The 21,759-nt window shown below is 38.2% G+C and overlaps 1 protein-coding gene across 1 annotated transcript in view; it reads right to left on the bottom strand.

Moving 5' to 3' along the window:
* The window catches only part of LOC110075081 (myosin heavy chain, skeletal muscle, adult), a 44,797-nt gene extending 29,146 nt beyond the window's left edge, over positions 1-15,651 (bottom strand). Inside the window, exons 1-12 of the mRNA XM_078385941.1 lie at positions 9,788-15,651; positions 9,153-9,175; positions 7,950-8,165; positions 6,082-6,225; positions 5,832-5,988; positions 5,023-5,050; positions 3,299-3,410; positions 2,929-3,021; positions 2,758-2,821; positions 2,563-2,661; positions 2,339-2,442; positions 472-610 (exon numbers count right to left, since the gene is read on the bottom strand). Coding sequence (XP_078242067.1) covers positions 472-610; positions 2,339-2,442; positions 2,563-2,661; positions 2,758-2,821; positions 2,929-3,021; positions 3,299-3,410; positions 5,023-5,050; positions 5,832-5,988; positions 6,082-6,225; positions 7,950-8,153 — 1,144 coding nt within the window. The 5' untranslated portion in view covers positions 8,154-8,165; positions 9,153-9,175; positions 9,788-15,651. The remainder of the gene's footprint in view (positions 1-471; positions 611-2,338; positions 2,443-2,562; positions 2,662-2,757; positions 2,822-2,928; positions 3,022-3,298; positions 3,411-5,022; positions 5,051-5,831; positions 5,989-6,081; positions 6,226-7,949; positions 8,166-9,152; positions 9,176-9,787) is intronic.
* Positions 15,652-21,759: the final 6,108 nt, after the last annotated feature.

The following is a 21,759-nucleotide window of genomic DNA, read 5'->3' as shown; positions in this document are numbered from 1 at the left end:
CATTTATCTTGTCATTAACAACATTCAAAAAGTGTGGATGAATTTCATTTGAAACCTCCAACCTTTAGATTGACTGTATCAATGAAGGCATATAGCTTGTATCGTTTCATGTGCTTATTCTACATGTTTGTATGTTGTCCCACAGCTGCTTTGCCCTGTTTGCTGCCTCTTTTGTCTTCCAGGAGGAGTATTAATGGAGGGAGACCATTGGAATTAAATACGAAGCTGTTATTTGGGTATAAAAATAAATCTACAGAAAACTAGTCTTATCCCCATAATCTTATCATGAATTCTGTTTCTTACTCTTCCTAAATAAAGTGGAATGTGGGGGGGGGGGGACAGGGAGAGAATATTGCGAGATAGTGTTTAATATATAATGATTAATCCAACCATCAGGGAATGCTGTTAACAACAATCCATTCATCCTTTTTAGAAGAGAAACATGCGGAGAGTCCATCCTATAATGCTTACCTTCCGTGCCATCTGGCTCCGCCTGCTCCTCCCGCTGCTTCTGCTTGAATTTCAAGTTCCCATAATGCATGACAGCCCCCGTCAGCTTGTAAATTCCGACCTTTTCCTCTGCGGTGAAACCTAAGATGTCAATTGCACTCTGTGGAAAGGACAGAGAAACCCAGAAGGGATATTGGCTTGAACCTGACCCTTCTTTAAAAACTTGCTGTTTGTTGTAAAAGTTGTTCCGTGATCACCAACGGATTGAGGGACTTTGCCATAGAAGAATGCTTTCCCACGATGATGATGATGCAAAAGCACTGTATTTCCCCTGCTTGTGAAGGGATCCACAACATGAGTGCTTAGAAGTGATATTACCTTCACTGATATTCCATTAGTTAGCCGCCCAGAGTAGACTCGTGTCTATATGGGCGGAGTATAAATTTAATAAATAAATACATAACTTCTGTGTAACAATGCAACAAGCTACATTTCCTTGTCCAACAGAAACGTTATTTTGCACGTTATGTTGTTGAAATTTTGGCAACCTTTTATATTTTAAAGCCTTTTTTAAAAAATTAAAAATTAAAACAGTAACATTTTACTGACACATCACTATTAAAATGACTGGTGTGTTGCCTTTTAGAAGGCATTGACTGATACTTACATGTTACTTAAAAAAAAAATCCAGCTTTTGAGCAAAAGTGAATATAAACAGATAATATTGGTTTGAAGGGAGAAGTAACTGTCTGGATTCAACAAAATCCAGCACCAGTTTTCCCTATCACTATAGGATGACCTCCAGTGGAGCTGTCAAGGCTGACATCTGCAACTTCAATGAGCTTCATATAGGGTCTTTACATCCAGTCTTTGTATCAGTCTTCTGTGCTTCTGGAACAGGACAGATTATATGTTGCAAAGCCCCATTTCCATTCATTGATTATTCTCAGCACAGTTGGGACAATTGACTGCGGCCACCAAATGTGCTATACCTGAAGCTTCATCTGGATCCATTTTCAAGTTGACAGTGAATTACAGTAGGAGCAAAACCAGCAGTGGACATTGCCTTGGAAAAACTCCAATGCACCTCTTCCAGCATCCCAGCACTTGCAGCTGAGGATATACAACCTTCTCCAAATTATCCTGAGGCATTCACTTCACCATATTTTTAGTTATATTTTTCCTGTTCCCAAGCACTTTATATGTCAAGGCAATGCAAAGTTGACATCAATACTCATTTACATCACATATCTTCAGAGATTTCTTAAGTTACATAATAAATTACTGCTGTGAAACACTGATCTTTTCAATAAGTTTGGAATTCTTTGATGTATAATATCAATTTGCTTCTTTATAGGTTCTCAGTTTTTCTGAAAAGCTATGCACATTGTGAATGTGCAGGTGGCCTTCTCACAATGGAAAGAACCAACAGGGAGTATGAATCTCTCACAGAACAACGTTCCACATGGTACTCAATGTCTGTTGAGTGATTCATATTTTTCCAGTGATAAACTTGGGTTTAAATCTAATAGCATGCTGGTGGATGTCTGCTAGCACTTAGTGCTAAGACTGCCCTACACCGCTGCAGCCCTCTTCACACACACACCCAGTCTAGCCCAGACTGTTTCCCAGATTTATGGAACAACTTTTGATAGCATTGGAGAAGGGCTGCAGCATGAGAGGAAATCACCTGATGTTGGTTCTGCTGAAGGACATGGTTTTACATTCACGGTGATTTGACTGTTGAGCAATTGCAATAACACTGCACTGAAAATGCTGATTTGAGGAAAGATATCTGGTTCCCTGTCATTAACTGAGAACCAAATGTGACTACAGTGTATAATTACATTGACATTTGGAAATATCTGTATTAGGCAGAGGTACTCACATCAGTTGCTAGTAGCTCCTCTGAATCATCTATACTGGCCACTGTGAGCTCTCCCTGACTCACAAATGGGAAATCATAGGGATTGGTAGAAATAAGCAGCAAGTCTATAGGTACAGAATAATAATGGTCAGTCTTATTTCTTGTTCACATCAAAGCCGGGATAACCTGAAATGTAACATACAATGTTACATAATATATATATAAATTATAGAGCTTCCACTTACCTATTAACTCTGGCTTCTTATTTGACATTATCTGGTAAAATATATGATAGCTCCTTTCAGCTGAAAGTTGAAACGTTACTCTGGATTTTTCCAGAAGATCTGAGAGAATTTAGAAATAGACACAAATAAGAAAAATAAAAACGGTAATTCATTGTTGTGCTTAGTATGTCATGCAGAGATGTGGCTACTACTCACAGGTTTCAATGTCTGCTGAAGCCAGTTTTCCTGTGGTCCCAAAATGAATTCTGATAAATTTACCCTAATGAATTGGAAAAATAATCCATAGTACAAGGTCTTTTCATGTGAATTTGACTGAAGTATGTACATACCAAATTTATAACATGCATTACTTTCACAAGAACTTACAAAACGTGAGGAGTTGTCATTTCTCACAGTCTTGGCATTGCCAAAGGCTTCCAGAAGGGGATTGGCCTGGATAATTTGATCTTCCAGGGTTCCCTAATTATAACATGAGAAACGACTTATTGAGCATGTTTGTATGCAAGGGAAAGCGCAAGAGATCATGGCAGCCTTCGGCTTTCTGTTAAACTGGATAAAATTTTAAAATGGCATCCCTTCTCAGAAGAAGGAATGTAAGAAGTACAAGTCAGATAAATGTTACCTAGGAGTAACTTCAGTCTGCACTCAGCTAATTCTTCTCCCCATACCTCTTCAATTTCACAGAACCACCACCATGTTTCAAAAAGAGAGCCTTTGAAAGACTGGTGTCATGTACCTCCATTTTGCCAGGCTGTGTTTCCTTCTTCTTTTCCCCAGCAACTGCAATTGTTGCAAAATACTGGATGACACGCTTGGTGTTCACAGTCTTTCCTGCACCAGATTCTCCACTGTTGAAACAAGAGGTACAAAGTAAATTATAAAAATATACAACAATTATATAGCTGCTTCACAGTTCATTACAGCTGTACAGGCACTGATATATATGTACAGTATTTACAATAAGCTGAATGTGGAATTAGTAATGGTCTCATATAACACCACTCCAGGAATATTCATCCTTCTGTTTCTTCAGCAAGGACATCTGCCCACAGAGAAAATTTGTATAGTTTGTCTCTCTTTATATGCCTAGAGATGCAACGGAAGGAGATTGCCACAAAGATCAGGGGTATTTTGCTTTACTATTTCTACTTCTGCTGCCATTTTGATGTAGGTGAAGAATTTGATTGCTAGGTCTCTTAATACGGACTGCTGAACTGGTGACTGTGGTTATGATGCTGATATTATTAGGAATGAATATTATTAACTCACCTATCCATATGTCTTATGCACATTTAAAGGGCTGGTAATATAAGAGAATTATGACTAATAATTATGAATTAACATTGTTCAGTCTGTGAACGGATTTGCACATAAATATATTAGTGAAAAATTCACTATACTGTACAAATTAATATACTATGGCTAAGACTGACAGTGTAATATAATTTATGTAGCAGTGCAGCATTTCCTCTAAGCTTCACACAGCACTGCATCAATCCTATGCAGCCAAGCTAGCGTTGCCACCCATTTTCCTCCAGTTGCTAGAGGAAATTACAGGGAACATTGAGCAGTGCCCATTCCCACGGCTAAGACTGTTCAGTAAATGTTTACTCTGAGGTCAGTAATTCTCTGCAAAAAAATCAGTGTGCTGGCAGTTACAAACTTTCTACCTGCAGCTCTGCCAGTTTTGTTATTTGCTGTTGAAGGAAACAGCACTGCCATAAGCTTGACAGTGAAAAGCAAGAGCAAGAGAAAGGCCTTCTTTTCCAATTGTCCTGCAATTTCATGTCCTTTTTTCATGATGGAGGTGTTATCGCTACAGTTTTCCTTTTGTTTTTTCTTTATGTGATAAAACATATATTAAAAGCAAAAAGCAAAGTGTGCTGCGTATGTACCACCCTGTAGTGCTTAAAGCACTCTCTGGGTGGTTTGCAAGTTAATTATGCAGGCTACATATTGCCTCCCCAACAAACTCGGTACTTAATTTACCACCTTCGGCAGCATGGAAAGCTGAATGAACCTTGAGCTGGTTACCTGCGATTGAACCTGGGATATGAGCAGAGTTTTGGCTGCAGTACTGCAGTTTAACTACTGCGCCACAAGGTTCTTTTAAACTTTCCACCCTGCTGAAACAAAAACTGACATGATGGGGTATTTAAGAGCAGCTCTTTAAGAAATAATTAATATCCATTGAGATACTGCAAACAGGAAACTTGTCAGTGAAGATATGGTAAAACTGAAAAGCCTAAACAAAATTTTGTTAGTCTACTCTTGGATGTGCATTGCAACATGGTGAAAGGTTTTGAGTGTGTCAGGGAAAGTGAGAGCAATATTGTCAGAAGGGTACAGTCCGTTGCAAGTCAATACTGCCTCTCCCACAAGGCAGAATGGTCAAAGTTGCACCCATCTTCTTCAGTAATTAATGACCATCATGCATAGTTATATTGAAAATATACTCACGTGATCAGGACTGACTGATTTTCACGGTCTAAAAAAGAAACAGCAATTAGTTCTATATTTTGGCTAAATTGTGCTTAAAAAGTTGTCCTCTTTTGTGTCAAACTATTGGTCTGTTGAGCTCAGTACAGTCTAAAATGACTAGCAACAGCTATTAGGGTATCAAAAGTGGCTGGGCAAACCTAGCATTTTTAAAGACTTCTGTTATGAGCCTGCGTAGGCCAAAATATTTGTTTATTTGAGGCAAGATGGTGCCCAACCCCAATTCGAGGTGCAGAAGCTGATTGAGCTGACAGTTGAATGTCACTTCGACACTGACAATAGGGCATCATATTTCACCATACCAGGGGACAACAGACTATCTTCACAGCACACACCTGTCTCTTCTAACACTCTGCTGTCTCTTCCTGCTCCTCAGTGTCTGGAACTCTCCCAACGCTTGTAACCAAAGCAAGGCAGCTACCTTGCTTTGCCTACTGGCAGGATTCCCAGTGGGATTATGAAGAAGCAGTCTGCATATACAAGGACATGGATAGCTCCCTCGTTTCCTGTTTTAGAGTGTCTCAGCATCCTGCTGTTAGAGCTTCAGACAATCAGTATCTGCCTCTCTATCACATTACGCCTCCCAAGTCTTTCAGACTACTTGACCTTCGTTCTGTTTTAGAGGTCTCACAACATATGGTTGTGTTGTTCAAACTCAGAAGGTGCAGACATCAAGAAAACAGTGAATGGGAATTCTAGATCATTATATATGTGATCTATCCATTTAAAATTGTTGTATTCTAGTCAGATACTGATTTCTGTTTACTCACCAGTTAACATAAACTGATACGCATTGTCAGAGATAGAGAAGATATGAGGAGGGGCCTCCTGGCGTTTCTTGCCCCTGTAGCCAGACACTACTTCTGGGTTATATACTGGCAGCCACTTGTAAGGGTTGACAGTAACACAGAAGAGACCTGAGTACGTCTATAGGAAAAAAAGAGACAATTTTCATATTATAATATGTGGGTGCTATATTGAAAAAATCATAACTAAATTTCAATTTCTGATTCAACTTACATAGATCATCCAAGATGCATAACGCTCTTTGAGGTTATACAAGACAGCAGGTTCATGGAGATGGGTCATCATGGCCATGTCTTCAATTTTATCAAATTTGGGAGGATTCATGGGAAATACTTCGTCTTCCTTAACTGTCACAGTCTGGCAGGGTAAGAAGTATAGAAACATAATGGGTTACATTTACATTTGCCCCATCACTAACGGATGGATATCACTTGTGTGTCAAAGGATGTGAAATCCATTGGAGACATATAGGAAGGATGTAGGTCAGGAGAAGAAAGGAAGAATTAGTGAAACTCGTCACTTTGCCCTATTCTTCCATCATAAGCAAAACTCCAGTAATCACAAGTCCCTATGAAGTCTTACATGTAAGGAAAAATGGAATATGAAAACCATAAAACATTTATGACAAAACAGGAGGAGGATGGGTGTTCAAAACTTAATAAAAATCCAACAGAGTTTTCTGTTAAATATATGCACAGTTTCCAATGGCTTGGATCCAGAGTTCCTGGATCCAGAGTTCCTACTAGAGGAAGCAGAGAGGTAATTCTAAAAGAGTCCTCCCATAGTCTTCTATTCTCCATGAAAAGCAGCTCAGTGTGGGAGGGAGCATGCAGGGATTGCCCTCCCAACCCCGGAATAAAACGCGAGACACTGATATGGGTTAAAATACGGGCCACACTTTATTAATATACATTCATATTCCAAATATTTCATTCAGAAGGAGGGGCCTGCCGTAGTGCGGAAACAGTTAAATGACGTGAGTATCTAAATACTCCTAGATCAATGAAAGGGCGAGTCCCCGGCCCCAGGCTCCAGTGACCTTAAGGATAGCAGGAACCTGGGCGGCCGCTAACAAACACCCCCAGACCTTGATCCCCCTTTATTTGAGGGTTGTTAGTCTGGAAGTGGCCCAGCACATCTTCCCGCCACAGGCACTGTCATTGCACAATCCGCAGTGCCAGGCGGTAGGATGTCCTGTTGGCTTACTTGAAATTACAGCGGGACCCACCGTAAATGCCTGTTTTTTCCGCACTACCCACCAGTGTGACTGAAGCTAATTCCACCGACTTGCCACAACCCTCTTCTAGTGTGGGATAGGCAAAAACTCCCCCACCCACAGGCCAATCAGGATGAAGGCCAAAATTTCTATCCGGCCCCGTAATGGCAACCAGAATAACTCACACTAGAAATAGGGAGGGCGGGTGGGTGCCCGAAAAGAAGAGGGCATTTTAGAGGGGAAAGCCCTTTAAATACCCTGGCTTTCCTCTCCAACCTAGGTATCACGTGAGACCCATCTCGCGATATCCCAGATGGAAGGCAAGGCCAGCTTCGCTGTTCGAGGTCCAAGGACCCTCCAGCGGCTGGTTCAAAGGGACTGTAGGGAGGAAGAGGAATCATTTCCATCAGCACCTTCCTCCATCAGGAACCTTTTCTGAATCTTTCTGTTAAGGGAAGGATCCTTCATGTTTACATATCCACCCATGTATGCTCAAACTTCCAACCTTGCATATTTAAATATAAAAGTGAATTGTTATAAGATAGTTAAACAAGGGTCTCTTCTTCCTTTGAAGTTATCAAAAAAGTACATATGGCTGAAATCCTGTTTATGCAGCACATCATGTAAGGCTGATGATATTGTCAGCTGCAGTGATTACTTTTTTAGAAATAAAACAGTTCTGATTCCCTCTTGCTCCTCAGGTTCCCATGGGATTTTTTTCATCATGGCAAAACGGTTGGGAGTTTAGGAATGGGGTGGGGGAATCTTTAATTTCTGAAAATCACTGCAGCTGGAACTACATTGGTGAGTTAAGGAAGTGAACAGGAATAATTCAGTGAAGTAGACAAATTAGATTCCTACTTACACGGTCATCTGAAACTTTGACTGTGATTTTGCCAGGCTCTCTAGTCTGGATCATGCCTTTAATATACATTTCTTTGTCATCCACCACAAAGCAGGCCGCTTTAGCATCAAATGGACGATTCTGGGCCTCAATTCTCTCCTTCTCTGGTTTCCGGAGAAAGGGAGCTGCCACTCCAAATACAGACATTTCAGCATCTGAAGCCATAATTACGATTGCCTGGAGGAGTTAGAAAAGCATTAGGTATAATTTCCTTCAATAACACGGAGACTGCCAAGATAAAAAAAACATGTAAACATCTTTCAGCTTTTTTATTTATACATAACTTTTACACTGGTTTGGGTTACGCTGATGATGGGTTGTAGAAAGTGGATTAGAATCCATAGTGTTGTTCCCATATACCTAAAATCTGACCACCCTGAAACAGATTATAGAATGAAGACTAGAAGGCAAACATGGCACAGTACATGTCACTTTATAGTTCTTGATGCGGACTGAAAAGGAAAAAGTTTTCAGTTGATAATTCTTATATAAACAGTCTCCATAGACTACCCCTTCTATCAGACAAGATGAAATCATGCTCATGTAACCCATGTGTTATTTTGAAGGTGGTCTTTCATTTCAGGAGTTTCAGAGTGGAAACACCTTATTTAGAAATTTTACTTAGTGTTAAGTGCCCCAGCAGCAGCTCTGCCTTTCCTTGATTTATGAGATTATTAAAAAATAAACATTACAAAATCTAAAAATCGTTAAGTGCCCCACAGGACATTTGTCATGAAGTCTAGAGTGATTTAAAATTGAATTTTAGAAGGGAATATAAGGGCTGGAACACATATGTGAAGGTATGTTAAACTGAGCCAAACCATTGGTCTGGTTACGATTAGCATTACCTATTCCGGCAGCAGCTCTGCCTTTCCTTGATTTATGAGATTCCCGTTTAATGTAGATATCCAAGGACTGAACATGGGACCTTTTTCCTTGTAAAGCTACTGAACAGGCTTTGTTAACTCTGCTCTTGTTCATACTTGCCCTTTGGGGTGAAGTCTTGGAAGTGAAGAGTCTAGATGATACACACTACGTTTTGCACAATAACAATAATTAGCATCTAACTATATACAGTACTATACAGTTTTGTACAGTATAACAATAATTAGCATCTAGCTGTACAACAGAAGCATGCTGAAATTAAAGTAAAATTGTTCTTACCTTCAGTCACCAACAAAGTAGAACTTTCATTTACATGTGAATAGGAAGGAAAAAGGTTTGTCAGAAAGACAGCATTATCTTGGAATATATTTTTCTCTGAGTCATATTCTAACCGAGCTGAATAATGCCTAGTCTGCAATAATACTAGAGCATAATGGAGACATTTCATTTTAGAGAAATTTCCACTTCAGCTATTCATGATTTCTATCTGTGAGCCAGCTCTAAGTTACAGAAGGCCCGCGCAGATCATCCCCAGTACAGGCAAGTTCCAAGAAACTGCATTCATCATCATTACCAATTGTGAAGAAGCCTTTAATAAATTAATCAAACATATTATAAGTTAGGCATAGTTATATACAGCTTTAAAAAAAATTCAGTTTAGTAGTTCTGGCAAACACTAAGAGATTGTAAACCTATGAGCAGACATTGAAGAAAAACATCCTAACATTGACATGGAGCTAGATTTCGTAGATCGTATAAATACCAGTGACACTAAGTATTAACTTAATCAATGTAAATGCATGTAAAATATATTTGGAGAATGTTTAAATAGGACGTGGCATAGGACATGTACAACCTTAAGCAGTGGCAGACGTTCAGGTCTCCTAAGAACACAGTGAGGGATTGTAACTTACCTTGAGATACTGAGCTAGTGAAGAAACAAGGAGCCTTGGCCCTTGGAGACTTTATACACAGTCATCTGCCAACGCAGCATTCTAAGCCTCTATTTTTGGTGAATTAATAATTTATATTTTAGTTGCAAATGCGTTGAAGGCCTGATCTCACATGCTCTTTCTGTTAATTAAGAAGAGACATGATTAGCTGAAGGTTACAAGGAGTCAGCTGGCCAGAGACATTTCTTCCTCCTCTGCCATACAAGTCACATCACCACCTTCAGTATACACTCTTGGAGTAGAAAGCTTCAGCAGGTTTCCGGTCAGGTCTCGAATAATGAGGAAAAGGTGCATTGCTATAGAATATACCTCAAACAAGTAAAGAATTTTAATAGATGGAAAGGGAATTAACTCTTCCTTAAGTTAGCAACATCTATCAATTTTTTTTTTAAAGTACAGTGAATTAATAAGTGACATTATGAAGTTCAATTTACATGTATGAACAGGAGGAAAGTTTCCTACTTAAGGTATATCAGGCAAAAACGAAATACAACTAAAAAAAATAAGACAAAAACATTGTGTCACCTTAAAGTCTAATTGCTATATTTTAATGTGAGCTTTTGTGGACAAGTCCACTTCTTACTTAAGGCAGTTATCTTATACATATATAAAAGCAAGGTAAGTCAGTTGACGTTTTAAGCATGTTACTGGTTTCCGCTGAAGCAACAAGAAATCAGAGTGGATAGATACAGATTGTCTACCAGGTATTTCAGAGATTTGAATTCTACATCTGAAACTTCAAAGTAAATGTGCAATGTCAACATCAGTGGAGTTAGCAGTCACATTCTTTCACAGACAAGTGTTACCACCTCTCTATTACTGTCAGCTGTCACTTCATTTCCTGAAGGTTAAAGCACTTCTCAAAGTTTCCTCCTACTCATTCCTTCAGAACTACAAAAGATAAAAGCTCTCTTGATGTCTTATGAAAAGAATGCTTTCCAAACTTTCTAATACTAAAATTTTGCATCAAAAGGTGTGTTCCTATTCCAGGCTAGTAATCATATTATAAATTAAGGGAGGGACACATAAATTATTTCCCTCTAAATCAAAATATGCATAGTTTCTGATGAAGATATGAATATATAAAATGATGTTCATTGAATGCTACTGTAAGACTTGATCGAAACTATTGTTGCATAGCAATAATAGACATTCAGGGAATAAAAATAGCCTCCAGAAGACTAAGGGGGATAATTGGTAAGGATAGGTTGGAGGATAATCAGGCCACTTTCAAGAGTTGTCAGGATTTAATGTACTGGTTTTGAATCTGGCTGTGAAGAGATAGTTGCTGAAATTTGTTACTAAGTTGCAACTAGAGTAGGTCCATTAAATCAGTGGAATTTACAAAAGGGCTGACTCACTAAGTGCTCACTGATTGAATGGGCCTATTCTAGTAGTGGCTCATTACTAGCTTTCAGCCAGTGTGGTAAATACAGCACAGGCAAAGTCAAAGATAGCTTGACCAAAACAACAATTTTTAAAAATTGTTTGTTTGTCCTATCTGCCTGAATTATATTGTTCAAAACAAACACCAGTTATGAAATGGCTCAAAAATAAAATTGTCTGAGGGGAGTGTAATCCATTTTTGAAGATTTTTTGTCAAGGATTTTTAAATACAGAATATCCTTTGTGGAAAAGTGGATCTTCCATTAATGGTGCAAAAGAGCAGTTCTGCAAACACATGAAGCTGTTCATTATCAATGAACTTGTAATTCATTTTAATTTTGATTTTGTAGAGATCTGCTGAACGTTCAAGTTTTTAGATACAATTTCTATTCTTGGGGCAACAGGTTATTGTCACACCCCATCCATCTGATACCAATTTCATACTTTGTCTTGTCACTTGACTATTGAGGTAACAGTTACTTTAAATCACTGCAGGAATAAATATGTTTTCTTTAATAATCTTGATTTATTTCCTTTCTTCTTCCAGGTGTGTGTATATTTAATCCTTTGCTCAGACCCTTATAACACATTCCACATAGCCAGCCCTCATTGAGCTTGAATAGAATAAACAAGGTATTGCGCTTGAATAGAACAAACAAGGTTTTATTAAAATAACAGGGTTAGAAAGAATGTTCCTTATTCTGCTTATTACTTTATTACATATCCACTCTCAATCTCTCTCCCAGACTTTTCTCTCAAACCCCAGATTCCAAACCCACCCCACTCCAATCTCTTTACTGCTCTTCTCTATCAAACTCAAGACTGATTTGTCTAACACACCCCTCCTTCTCAAGTTTCTCTCTCAGCCTATCAGAACCATTACGAAACTTACTATCAGAACACTTACGAAACTACTGTATATAAACAGTACATTTAAATATGACAGGCATGACAGTTATGCAGAAGGTTTGACTGTCAATTAAGTTGCCAGGTTTTGTTATGTGCTGATTAATGCATCGTGAGCAAACTGAACCTACATAGTTTCCAAGTCTGAATATCTGGAGAGTTTGTAGACTTCTATAGTACCCAGGTCATTACCTAATACTTGAATGTATGTTATGGTAGATAGTTCTGCGATACAGCTTGATGTCAAATCTCCCTGCTTCTGAAATCTTTTATGGCATCGCATATTTGTAAGCTGAAGTGGTATTAGCATGAAATAATCCATACTTGGTCAATTTGAAAGTCTCTGTTTGCAGCTGAATTGAACAACACCCTTTAGCTCAGTTTTAAAGAGTAGCAATTTCTAACCTACTACTTTTATAATTCAAAATGTGTACAATATTGCTTTTTATTTCTCCTCTTACATTTTATCCATGCACTTTAAATAATTATATTGCTGTTCAGTTACACATTTTCACTTCAATCTTTTATTTATTTATTTATTTATTTATTTATTTATTGATTGATTGATTGATTGATTTGATTTGATTTTTATGCCACCCATCTGGAAAAATCCACTCTGGGCGGTTTACAATCAAACACAGATAGGATTAAAACAAATAATAAAAATAAAACAAAAAATAATATATGAAAACCCAAGATGGGAAAAATGAGAGTAGGAGCTAAGCAATAGCTGTTGGGAAGGCCTGCTGAAAGAACCAGGTCTTCAATTTACTCTTGAAAGCTCCCAGTGTGGGGGCCAGGCAAATCATGTTGTGACTAAAGAGGCAATGTATACGAGGAGAATGATTTGTACATTATTATATAGCTTGAAGACAATATGAGATGTAATAATAAGATTTCAAATACATTTTTAGTTTACATTGAATGGTTCATATTCCTAAGTAATAAAGCTTCCATGTCAAAATTAAGAATAACAGAAGAAATTCTAGAATCCATTGCCTATGCACATTGCTTGATAAAGTGTATGATAAAACAGGCAGGCCCATCTTGATTGAAAGAACTATAATGTAGAGCAGTGGTTCCTAGCCTTGTGTCCCAGATGTTCTTGGAGTACAACTCCAAAATTCCAGGCCAGCACAGCTAGTGGTGAAGGCTTCAGGGAGTTTTAATCCAAGAACTTCTGGGGACCCAAGGTTGGTACCACTGCTGAAGAGCTTAAACAGGTCTTGCTCAATCTATTACCATTGTTTTCCCTTAATCCTTTTCCCCTTCAGTTTTTCACTGGTCAGGGCACTGCTGCATGCCATGGTGTAGTAACATCCCTCTATATTGCTCAGTATAGTGACAATATTGCTCTGTCAATGATTTCTGCTCTTCTTGCTGTCAGTACAGTAGATGGTTCTAATCAGCTGCGAATATCTGATAGACAATAATATTACTGTAATACAGTAAGTTACTCAGGAATTTTGTGGAAACAACAGCTGAGGAAAACACACATAGTTTGAATCCTCTTGTATTCAACCAGTATTTTTGTAATGCTGATTTAGGATTGCTGGTATTTTCTTCTGACAATGTTCTAGGCAAATACAAAATGATTCTCTCTCTCTGCTCTACCTATAACTTCATGTATTAAAGTTGATCAGTGCTGATGGGTGAATATCTTGTTTAGTTAATTTTTGGTTATAAAAAAAAATCCAAATATAATATTGAGATTTTAAAATTGTGAGTGCCTCCGTACTTCCATGGTGATCAGAAATGCAAGAGTATGGATGATCTTTGTCTTTGTCTCCAGGGATATATTTATACTTTGCATTTTCCATTTGCATTGATGATTGAACAAAACTACAGTTTTTATCATTTTCAACATTGAAGTTGTTTAGTTGTTCTGTAGTCATGATTTTTTTCTCTTTAACAGCTCCAGTCCTGCTTAGGTATTTTCTTCTTTCATTTTCACAAAAATGATGAAATGTACACCAACACTATCTATTTTACTGTTGGTTTGTTTAATATTGATTCTGTATCCCAATGTAACTGTCATGGCTTTCCCCAGATTATCCTGGAAGCTGATGTTTAATGAAAGTCTTTTATGCAGAGATTTGGCTGGCATTACCCTTCCAGAAGTACGTCAAGAGATGCTAGCAAATAATGAACGAAATAAGGTAGAGATAGGAAAGCTGGACAGTAAAGATAGATGACAGTGGTGAAATATGAAATACAGTATGGTACTGGAGAAGAGCTTTGTGGATACCCTGGACCGCAAGAAAGACAAACAAGCAAGTGCTAAAATAAATCAAGCCTAAACTATCTCTAGAGGCAAAAATGATGAAACCGAGTCTGTCATACTTCAGGCTCATCATGAAAAGAAAGGGTTCTCTGGAAAAGACAATAATGCTGCGACAGGCTGAAGGCAGCAGGAAAAGATGTAGAACAAATACAAGATACTGTAGATTGACTCCCTAAATGAAGCTGCAGGCTTGAGCTTACAAGAGCTGAGTAGCGCTGTTGAGGACAGGACATTTTGGAGATCTCTTATTCAGTCACCATTAGTCAGAGGTGACTCGATGGTACATAACTACAACAGCCTGTAGATCTGTTTATTTGAATAGAAAGTGTAGGAATTGAAATAAATGAAATGTACAATAGCACAATTATTTTGGGATATTTTTATGTATTTAAAAATGTATCACTGTTAAGTTAGAATTGTTTAAGCTGTTTGTGTTAAAAACACAACACATATACAACAGTTATTTATTTATTTAATTCATATAACGTCCAATTAGTGAATAAAGTAACACAGCACTAAACCCATCCACTTCATGGACGCCAACAACACAGACAATGGCTAAAAGTGAGGAAAAGTTTTCTGTACACATCTCAAACTCTAAATATTAAATCAGAACAGGCTATTAGGCTAAACCTATGGAGAATGAATAAATACAACACACCTTGCCAAATGGATGAATGCCAAAGAATGTCTCCCATCAGGATAAACCTCTGGCTGGAACATCTGGAAGTCATTTACTGTAATAGCTTTTGAAGCAAAACAGAAAGATCGAAGAACAGAGATGCAGATCACAGGATTTTCTGAGAAAGAGAATGGCAAATAACAAATATACTTACAGTGTATGGATGTCAATTTAGTGAACACATCATATCCTTAACCTCTTTTGTTGGAATGATCTTTGGAAATATATGACAAGATTGGAAAGATAGACCAAACTTAGAGATTTTAAAATGTTTTAAAATTGCTTAAATCTTATTTTTAATCTTGATATCTTGATATATATTTAATTGTTTTTAATATGGTATTTTAAAACTGTTAATTTTTGAATATGTTCAGCTGTTGTGAGCTGCCTTGGTTCCCCTATGGAGAGAAAGGTGGCATATAGATAAGCAGACAGACAAATGACAAATATTAATATGAATACATATATTAGCAAAATCTGGACAGTGACATTATTAGAGAAACAAATAAATAGATTTGAAGTTGCAAAAGGAAGAGGAACAGAATTACTTTGTAGAAAATTGTTACCCATGTATTATTTATTTATTTGTCTTATTTTTGGGCTGCCTTTCTCCTGATAACATTTCATTCATGAACTGAAATAAAAAGAAGGTATACCACCCCAACACCATCTAAACATTTACTTTAAAACTATATGAGAAAAGAAAGAAAGGATGTGATCTAGAAATAACTGTAGAAACTTTGGTTGCTAAGATGTTTCAGTCTGAAGAAATCATCCATGGGATGAGACAGTAGGACTATGAAATGTGGAAGATAGGAACGGTTTATTAATGAGTTGTTGGTTTCAGTTATTTTTGCTGTTTAGTTTTCTGTGACCCTTTCTCCTTGTTTGTGTTATATATCCACATAAGGCAGAAATGGTGAAATGAAAAAGGATGCCTTATTTTAATAAAATGTAAATTTTAATTATAATAAAATATTTATTTATAAATATTTATTTAGTGCTTTTCTCATTTACCACCTGGCTTGGTTTTCAGGAAAAAAATTAAACTCTGGATTTTCTGTGCTTCTTAAAGGCGTCCTGTGGAGATTTAAATAAGAGTGCATGTATGTGGAAGTGTCTTGAAAACCATTTCTGGCTACGTAGTTCAGGTGTGAGGTTGCCTTTGTGTCCTGCTTAACAGAGGAGCATCGTCTACCGTATTTCAGGGGTCGTCAACCCCGGTTCGCGGCCCAGTGCCGGTCTGTGGGCTTGCTGGAACTGCTCTGCGGATACGGATATCCACCCCCCGCTCACACATGTGGTGGGCGTGTCACGCTCCCACACGCATGGAGCTCACTCCCCCCCAGCCAGTCCGCAGCCCCAAAACAGTTGGGGACCGCTGGTCTATTTGAAGGTGCCCTGGAATGAAAGGAAGTTGCTTCAGCTGTGAATACCTTGACAGGAAGTTAAGCTGCCAGGTCACTTGGTCAAAATATGCAAATTTTATGTTAATTGGCTTCTTCTTGCTCTGTTTGTTATTAATGTGCTTCCTTTTTAATATTGACAATGCACACCTAGCTATTGTAGGAAGTGTACCAAGTAGGCCTCTGTGAAGATAAGAAAGAACCCCATGGCCTAGTGTGTGAAGTGGAAGCACGTTCCTGTCAGAAACGGGCTGAGTCAGGTTGCCTGTGGAGCTGTTAACCAGAGGGGACATCTCTCGTGAGAGAATAATGCTTTGCCTTCATCTCTGTGGCTGAAGTTTGGGCTGTTTCCAAGGAAGACTGTCCAAATATAGTACAGTACTCGGCTTCTGAAGACTTCGGCCTTAAACAATCTTGGCAAAAGGTAAGCTACTTCATATTTTTCCCCCTTTGCTAGGGCACTTTGCCTTTTCTGCCGCTTAAGAATTTGATCTGTGTGGTGAAACATCATCATATTCACAAGTTCTGACTCCTTCTTAATTAATCTACAGTTGTTACTTATAACCCCCTGCCTTTTTATTACAGTACTGGTTTCTGTATGTTGAGGCCTCCTTCAATGAATTAAGGTGGGATGTGTGTTTAAACCCACATTCATCCTACAATCTAAAAAAAGTACAACTTAACAATATGCCACAATATTCCGTCAGGTTCAATATTCCTCTTAAATAGTCTTTAATTGTTAAATATGAGTACTTTGAATTACTGCTCTTCCCCACCCCCACCTTCTTCCACAGTACTGTAGCAAGACCTGAAAGGCCTAGTCAGATTTAGTAGATGGCAGGGTAAGGGGGCAGGTTGCCTGGGGCAACAGAGGAAGGAATTAAGGGCTGGAGGCTGGAGGGAAGATACCAAAAGAGATACTGTACAGCTGAAAAGAAGGAAGCAGCTTCTCATAGGATCCCAAGAAGAACTCTGAAGGTGGAAAATGCAACACAGGAGTGAGGCCATCAAACTTTAATATCTGCAAGAGGCACGTATTTCTGAGGAACTGCTCCTAGATATTTATGTTTTATATATTTGTTAGTGTGACTGAAATAGAGGGTGACTTAAAGTGTCTGTGTTGCTAAAAGGGGCTCCTCAGATTAGAAGCATGGAAAGGAACTGCAATACTGGGATACAGAATTTAACTTTTTATTTGAGCTTATATTTATTTACATGTGGAAAGTAATTATTTATTCTGTTGCTGTTTATTGTTACAAGTACTGTTACCTATTACAGTACCCAGAATAACCACTCTGCGGCTCACAGGACAGAGAGAGAGAAAGAGCCTATGGGCTGACAGGACTATTGGAATCAACTTGAGAGGACACCTATTGTGTCCAATAAATGTTGTTGTTTTCCGTTGAAGCAAGAACTATCTCCAATCATTAGTTTGGAATTGGGCTCCTAGACTCCTATCAAGGACGAACCCCCTCACAGGGTGGTAGATCAAGAGCATGCAGATGCAGTTCTGTTATTTGTGTTAACCAGGATATGGGGTTTAACTACAACAAAAGTACTCTTTAAAAAAAAACTTAGGACTGTATGGATCTTCATAGCATTTAAATCAAAGATCTTATTTACTTATTTAAAACATTTTTACCTTGCCTTTCTTCTTAAGAATGACCCAAAACCGCTTACAATATTTAAAGCAAAAACCAGTACGTATACAAATACTAAGTACAGTATGATCAAACAAATATCACAGTAAAAGATGGTGAACAGAAACAACATCAAAACACATTTAAAGCTGTAAGTCGCAGGAGTCCATTCAAGAACCTAACTTAGACAGCCAGCAATTAAGGTAAAACTGGGTTGAAGAGAAGAGTTTTGCCTCTATAGCTGCCCCGCATCCCTCGCCACTCTGCCCCTCCTGCCCCTCAGGGGGGGCTGCAAGTCCAAAACGTCTAGGAACTACTGGGGTACAACCTTAAACTCTTATGGATGGTGATTGAGGGCACATCCAAATGGGCATATAACTTGCTATTTTTATCGCTTTTGGCACTGCTCGTTTCAAATCAGATTGTGGTGGCCACACATCATTTGACTTAGAGTGATCCATCCCCTCCCTTTTTAGAGCTGTCCTCCTCCTCTTTGATGTAGTGTTAGGCAACAGTTTTTGGGGGATGATTTGGAGCGATTCTAATTACAGTATCTTGTTCTGTAGCCCATGTGGATGGTTAGTTCATAGCCAAATAGAGCTGTGGGTGGTGTTATCTGAGATAATAATCTTGTGACGTATTTAGTGGGTTGTGGCTTTGCAAGAGATAATAGAAAATGCCCTCTCCTCTTTATTCATCTAGTCTAGGCTTTTAGGTTTTTTTACATATATTTTCCTATGGATTTAACACTATTCTAGATCAACATGACACATTAGCAGTATTATGTGTACCATACTAGGTAGCTTCATTGCTGTTTTGCTATATCACTTACTTTATTTAATAAAAATAAAAAGACCAAAACAAAACTAAAGAAAGTCACTATGGCCACTGCATGACTGCTGCAGAAAAAAGCAAGGAACGGGGTGGGAAGGAAAATGTCATTAATTAAAAAGGGGACAAATTGGAGTGATCCAAACTGGCTGGACCCTTCTCACAGGAAAAAAAAAATTGATCAATGTGAATGGAAGTATCACTCAAGAGATAAAATAGATTTCACTAAAGATAACAACCATTTAAATGTGATCCAGACCACTTCAGCTTGTCTCATCTGTATGTGCCCTGAGGACGACTGGATCCTGTAGAAGTTTATTTGTTTATTTAAAATATTTTTACCCCTCCTTTCTCCTTAAAAAGGACCCAAGGCAGCTTGCATCAATGAAAGTAAAAAAAGTTTACTGTACTTGATACAAATGAAGAGGGAGGCCTTTAGATGTCTTCTAGCCACACAAAAAATATGCCCATGCTGGAGGTGCTGGTGTTCATCTTCCCATAATGTTAACAGGAACCAAAATGTCAATACAGCAAAATTGGAAGGGTGTGTGGGACTTATACGCTTCTGACACAGCCAGCAAAAGCTCACAAGGTGGTTCCTTTGTAAATTTCCCATCATCAACGTCTTAGGATTGCTTTAAGAAAGTTTTTAAAAGGTTGTTTAACGGGACAGAGATGAAAACTTCTTGGCTTTCTTTAGTTAAAGGCTACAGCGGAAGCCAAACAAAATGAAGGTATCTGCTGGAAGCCGAGTGATTGTTTCCATTTTTTCCTCCAAATACCCATTACAAGATAGTCCAAATCAGTGTCCAGTTAGAGTCAGGCTAGGTAGGTCATGTGTGTGCGCGCGCACACACACACTGGGTGTAATGTGATTCTTGCCTGTGGGGAGGTATTAGAGTATCTGAGAGGTTATGTTTGAAAGTAAGGCATATCAAAATATTGAGGGGGCTTGCCTTATGGCCTCTTTTACAAAGAACAGACCTACAGTATGTTTGAAGGGCTTTTGGATGGCAGTGTTTCTCCTGAAGGTGTCCTCCACTTGAAGGGTTGCCCCTTCGAAGAAGAAAATCCATAAGAACTGTGATCAGATTCTTTGAAGTTGCCCATCTACAGTTAACAGCACTTGGACAAGAGACAAATTCAGCATACAGGTCACCTGATTACCATCTTCCTTATTTGAGGGAGATGCATTGTAATTCTCTTAAAATGATAAAAATCATTTCTAATTTTGCTTATATACATATGTATGAACACATACAGTTTTATGTAAATCTTTGCCTTCTTTTATTCTCCTTTTTGATTATATATACCGTTCTTGTTGTTGATGTGTGGGTGCTATCCTACTTTGGGAGTATTTCTGAATCCACAATTTCTTTAAAATAGAAGGCATATTGTGTGGTCTTTGACTGAATTGTTCTATTTCTTTGAGTCATCTTTGTTTTTGTTATTTGTGTATTTGTTTTTTAAATTCTGCCATTCATTCACTGATTGCCTTTCAATCTGCAAATTTTCTGCTATAATATTTTGAATCTGTTAAATATTATAGCAGAAAATGTTAAACTATCTTCTTATTGTTTAGTTCTCTAATGATATATTTTGTGTATGTGTACAAGAGGTACTCACTGTGGTGTAGTGAACAGAATGGCATACTGGGACTCAGGATACCTGGGTTCAAATCCGCACTTGGCCATGGAAAATCACTGGGGTGGATGGTACTGTTAAAAACACTCCTAAAATATTTCACTTGCTTTGATATCCCTGTTAGGGAAGCTACAAATCAGATACGACTTGATGGCACATAACATGTATACTTTACACAGGTCTCGATGTCTGTTCTGCATTTACCATCTGTAGCATTTCTGATTCCTATTTCATGCTAATGCCACTATTACAATCTGGACTGTGAAAAATAATTGGTGTTCGCTTATCATGGAAGCTAGCCTGTTAAAGCAAGTGGGGAAGTGGCCCACCTCAGGGTCCCAGTCCTTCTTTTGTTCTTCTTCTGCTAAACTTTCAGTCTCATTCTACTCTGTATGAATGTATAGGGAGGGAGACAAGGAGATGGACATAGCAGCAGGTGAAAACATTTTCAACAAGAGGCAAAATGTGTTTTTCTTTGTCTCAGCTGAGTCATGAAATGAACAAATTGAGTGGGGCAAGGCAGCATTTGTGGGGGTGAGTGGGGTGAGGATAAATATCTGCTTTTGAACTTGCCTTTTTCTGTTACTCATGTCTCCACAAATCATGTGGCTGTGATGCCATCCATTCTGTAAACTATCATGAGTACCAACCACCATTGTCTGTTATTATGCATAGAAGTATTTCTTAATGGCAAAATTGTATGTGCATTTAATACTTGGGTGTCTTAACTAAAGAAAGTCAGGCAGCACCATGTCTTAATCCTATTGGGTGTGGGTCTTGATCCCATCAAGTACTAGAACTCTAAAATGTTGTTGTTCTTGGGTTCACAAACCCAGCAATCTAATCGCTATTTTCTTGTACTGTAATTAAGGCAAGCCTTGTTCACCTAGCGTCTCTCTCTCTGTGTCACTGTTTTAGACCGATTTTCCTACAGAAGCATGTGAGAACCGTCCAAAATATCAATAAAAATCCAAGATTTTACTCTAGTCAGGACTGGGCACCAATGTGTCCATTGCTAGTCTGTTCTTTCAAGCTTTGTTTTGGTTTAGTGTGAAACATTTAAAAAACATGGAAATTTTTCAACCATTGCCCTACTAATTTAATAGCAAATATAATGCATTGTTACTGTACTGTAGGTTGGAGGGATCTATTCC

The sequence above is a fragment of the Pogona vitticeps genome, chromosome 2, assembly GCF_051106095.1.
Source record: "Pogona vitticeps strain Pit_001003342236 chromosome 2, PviZW2.1, whole genome shotgun sequence".
In the NCBI taxonomy this organism is placed as follows: domain Eukaryota; kingdom Metazoa; phylum Chordata; class Lepidosauria; order Squamata; family Agamidae; genus Pogona; species Pogona vitticeps.
The sequence above is the reverse complement of the archived record's forward strand: the minus strand, read 5'-3'. Positions and strand labels throughout refer to the sequence as shown.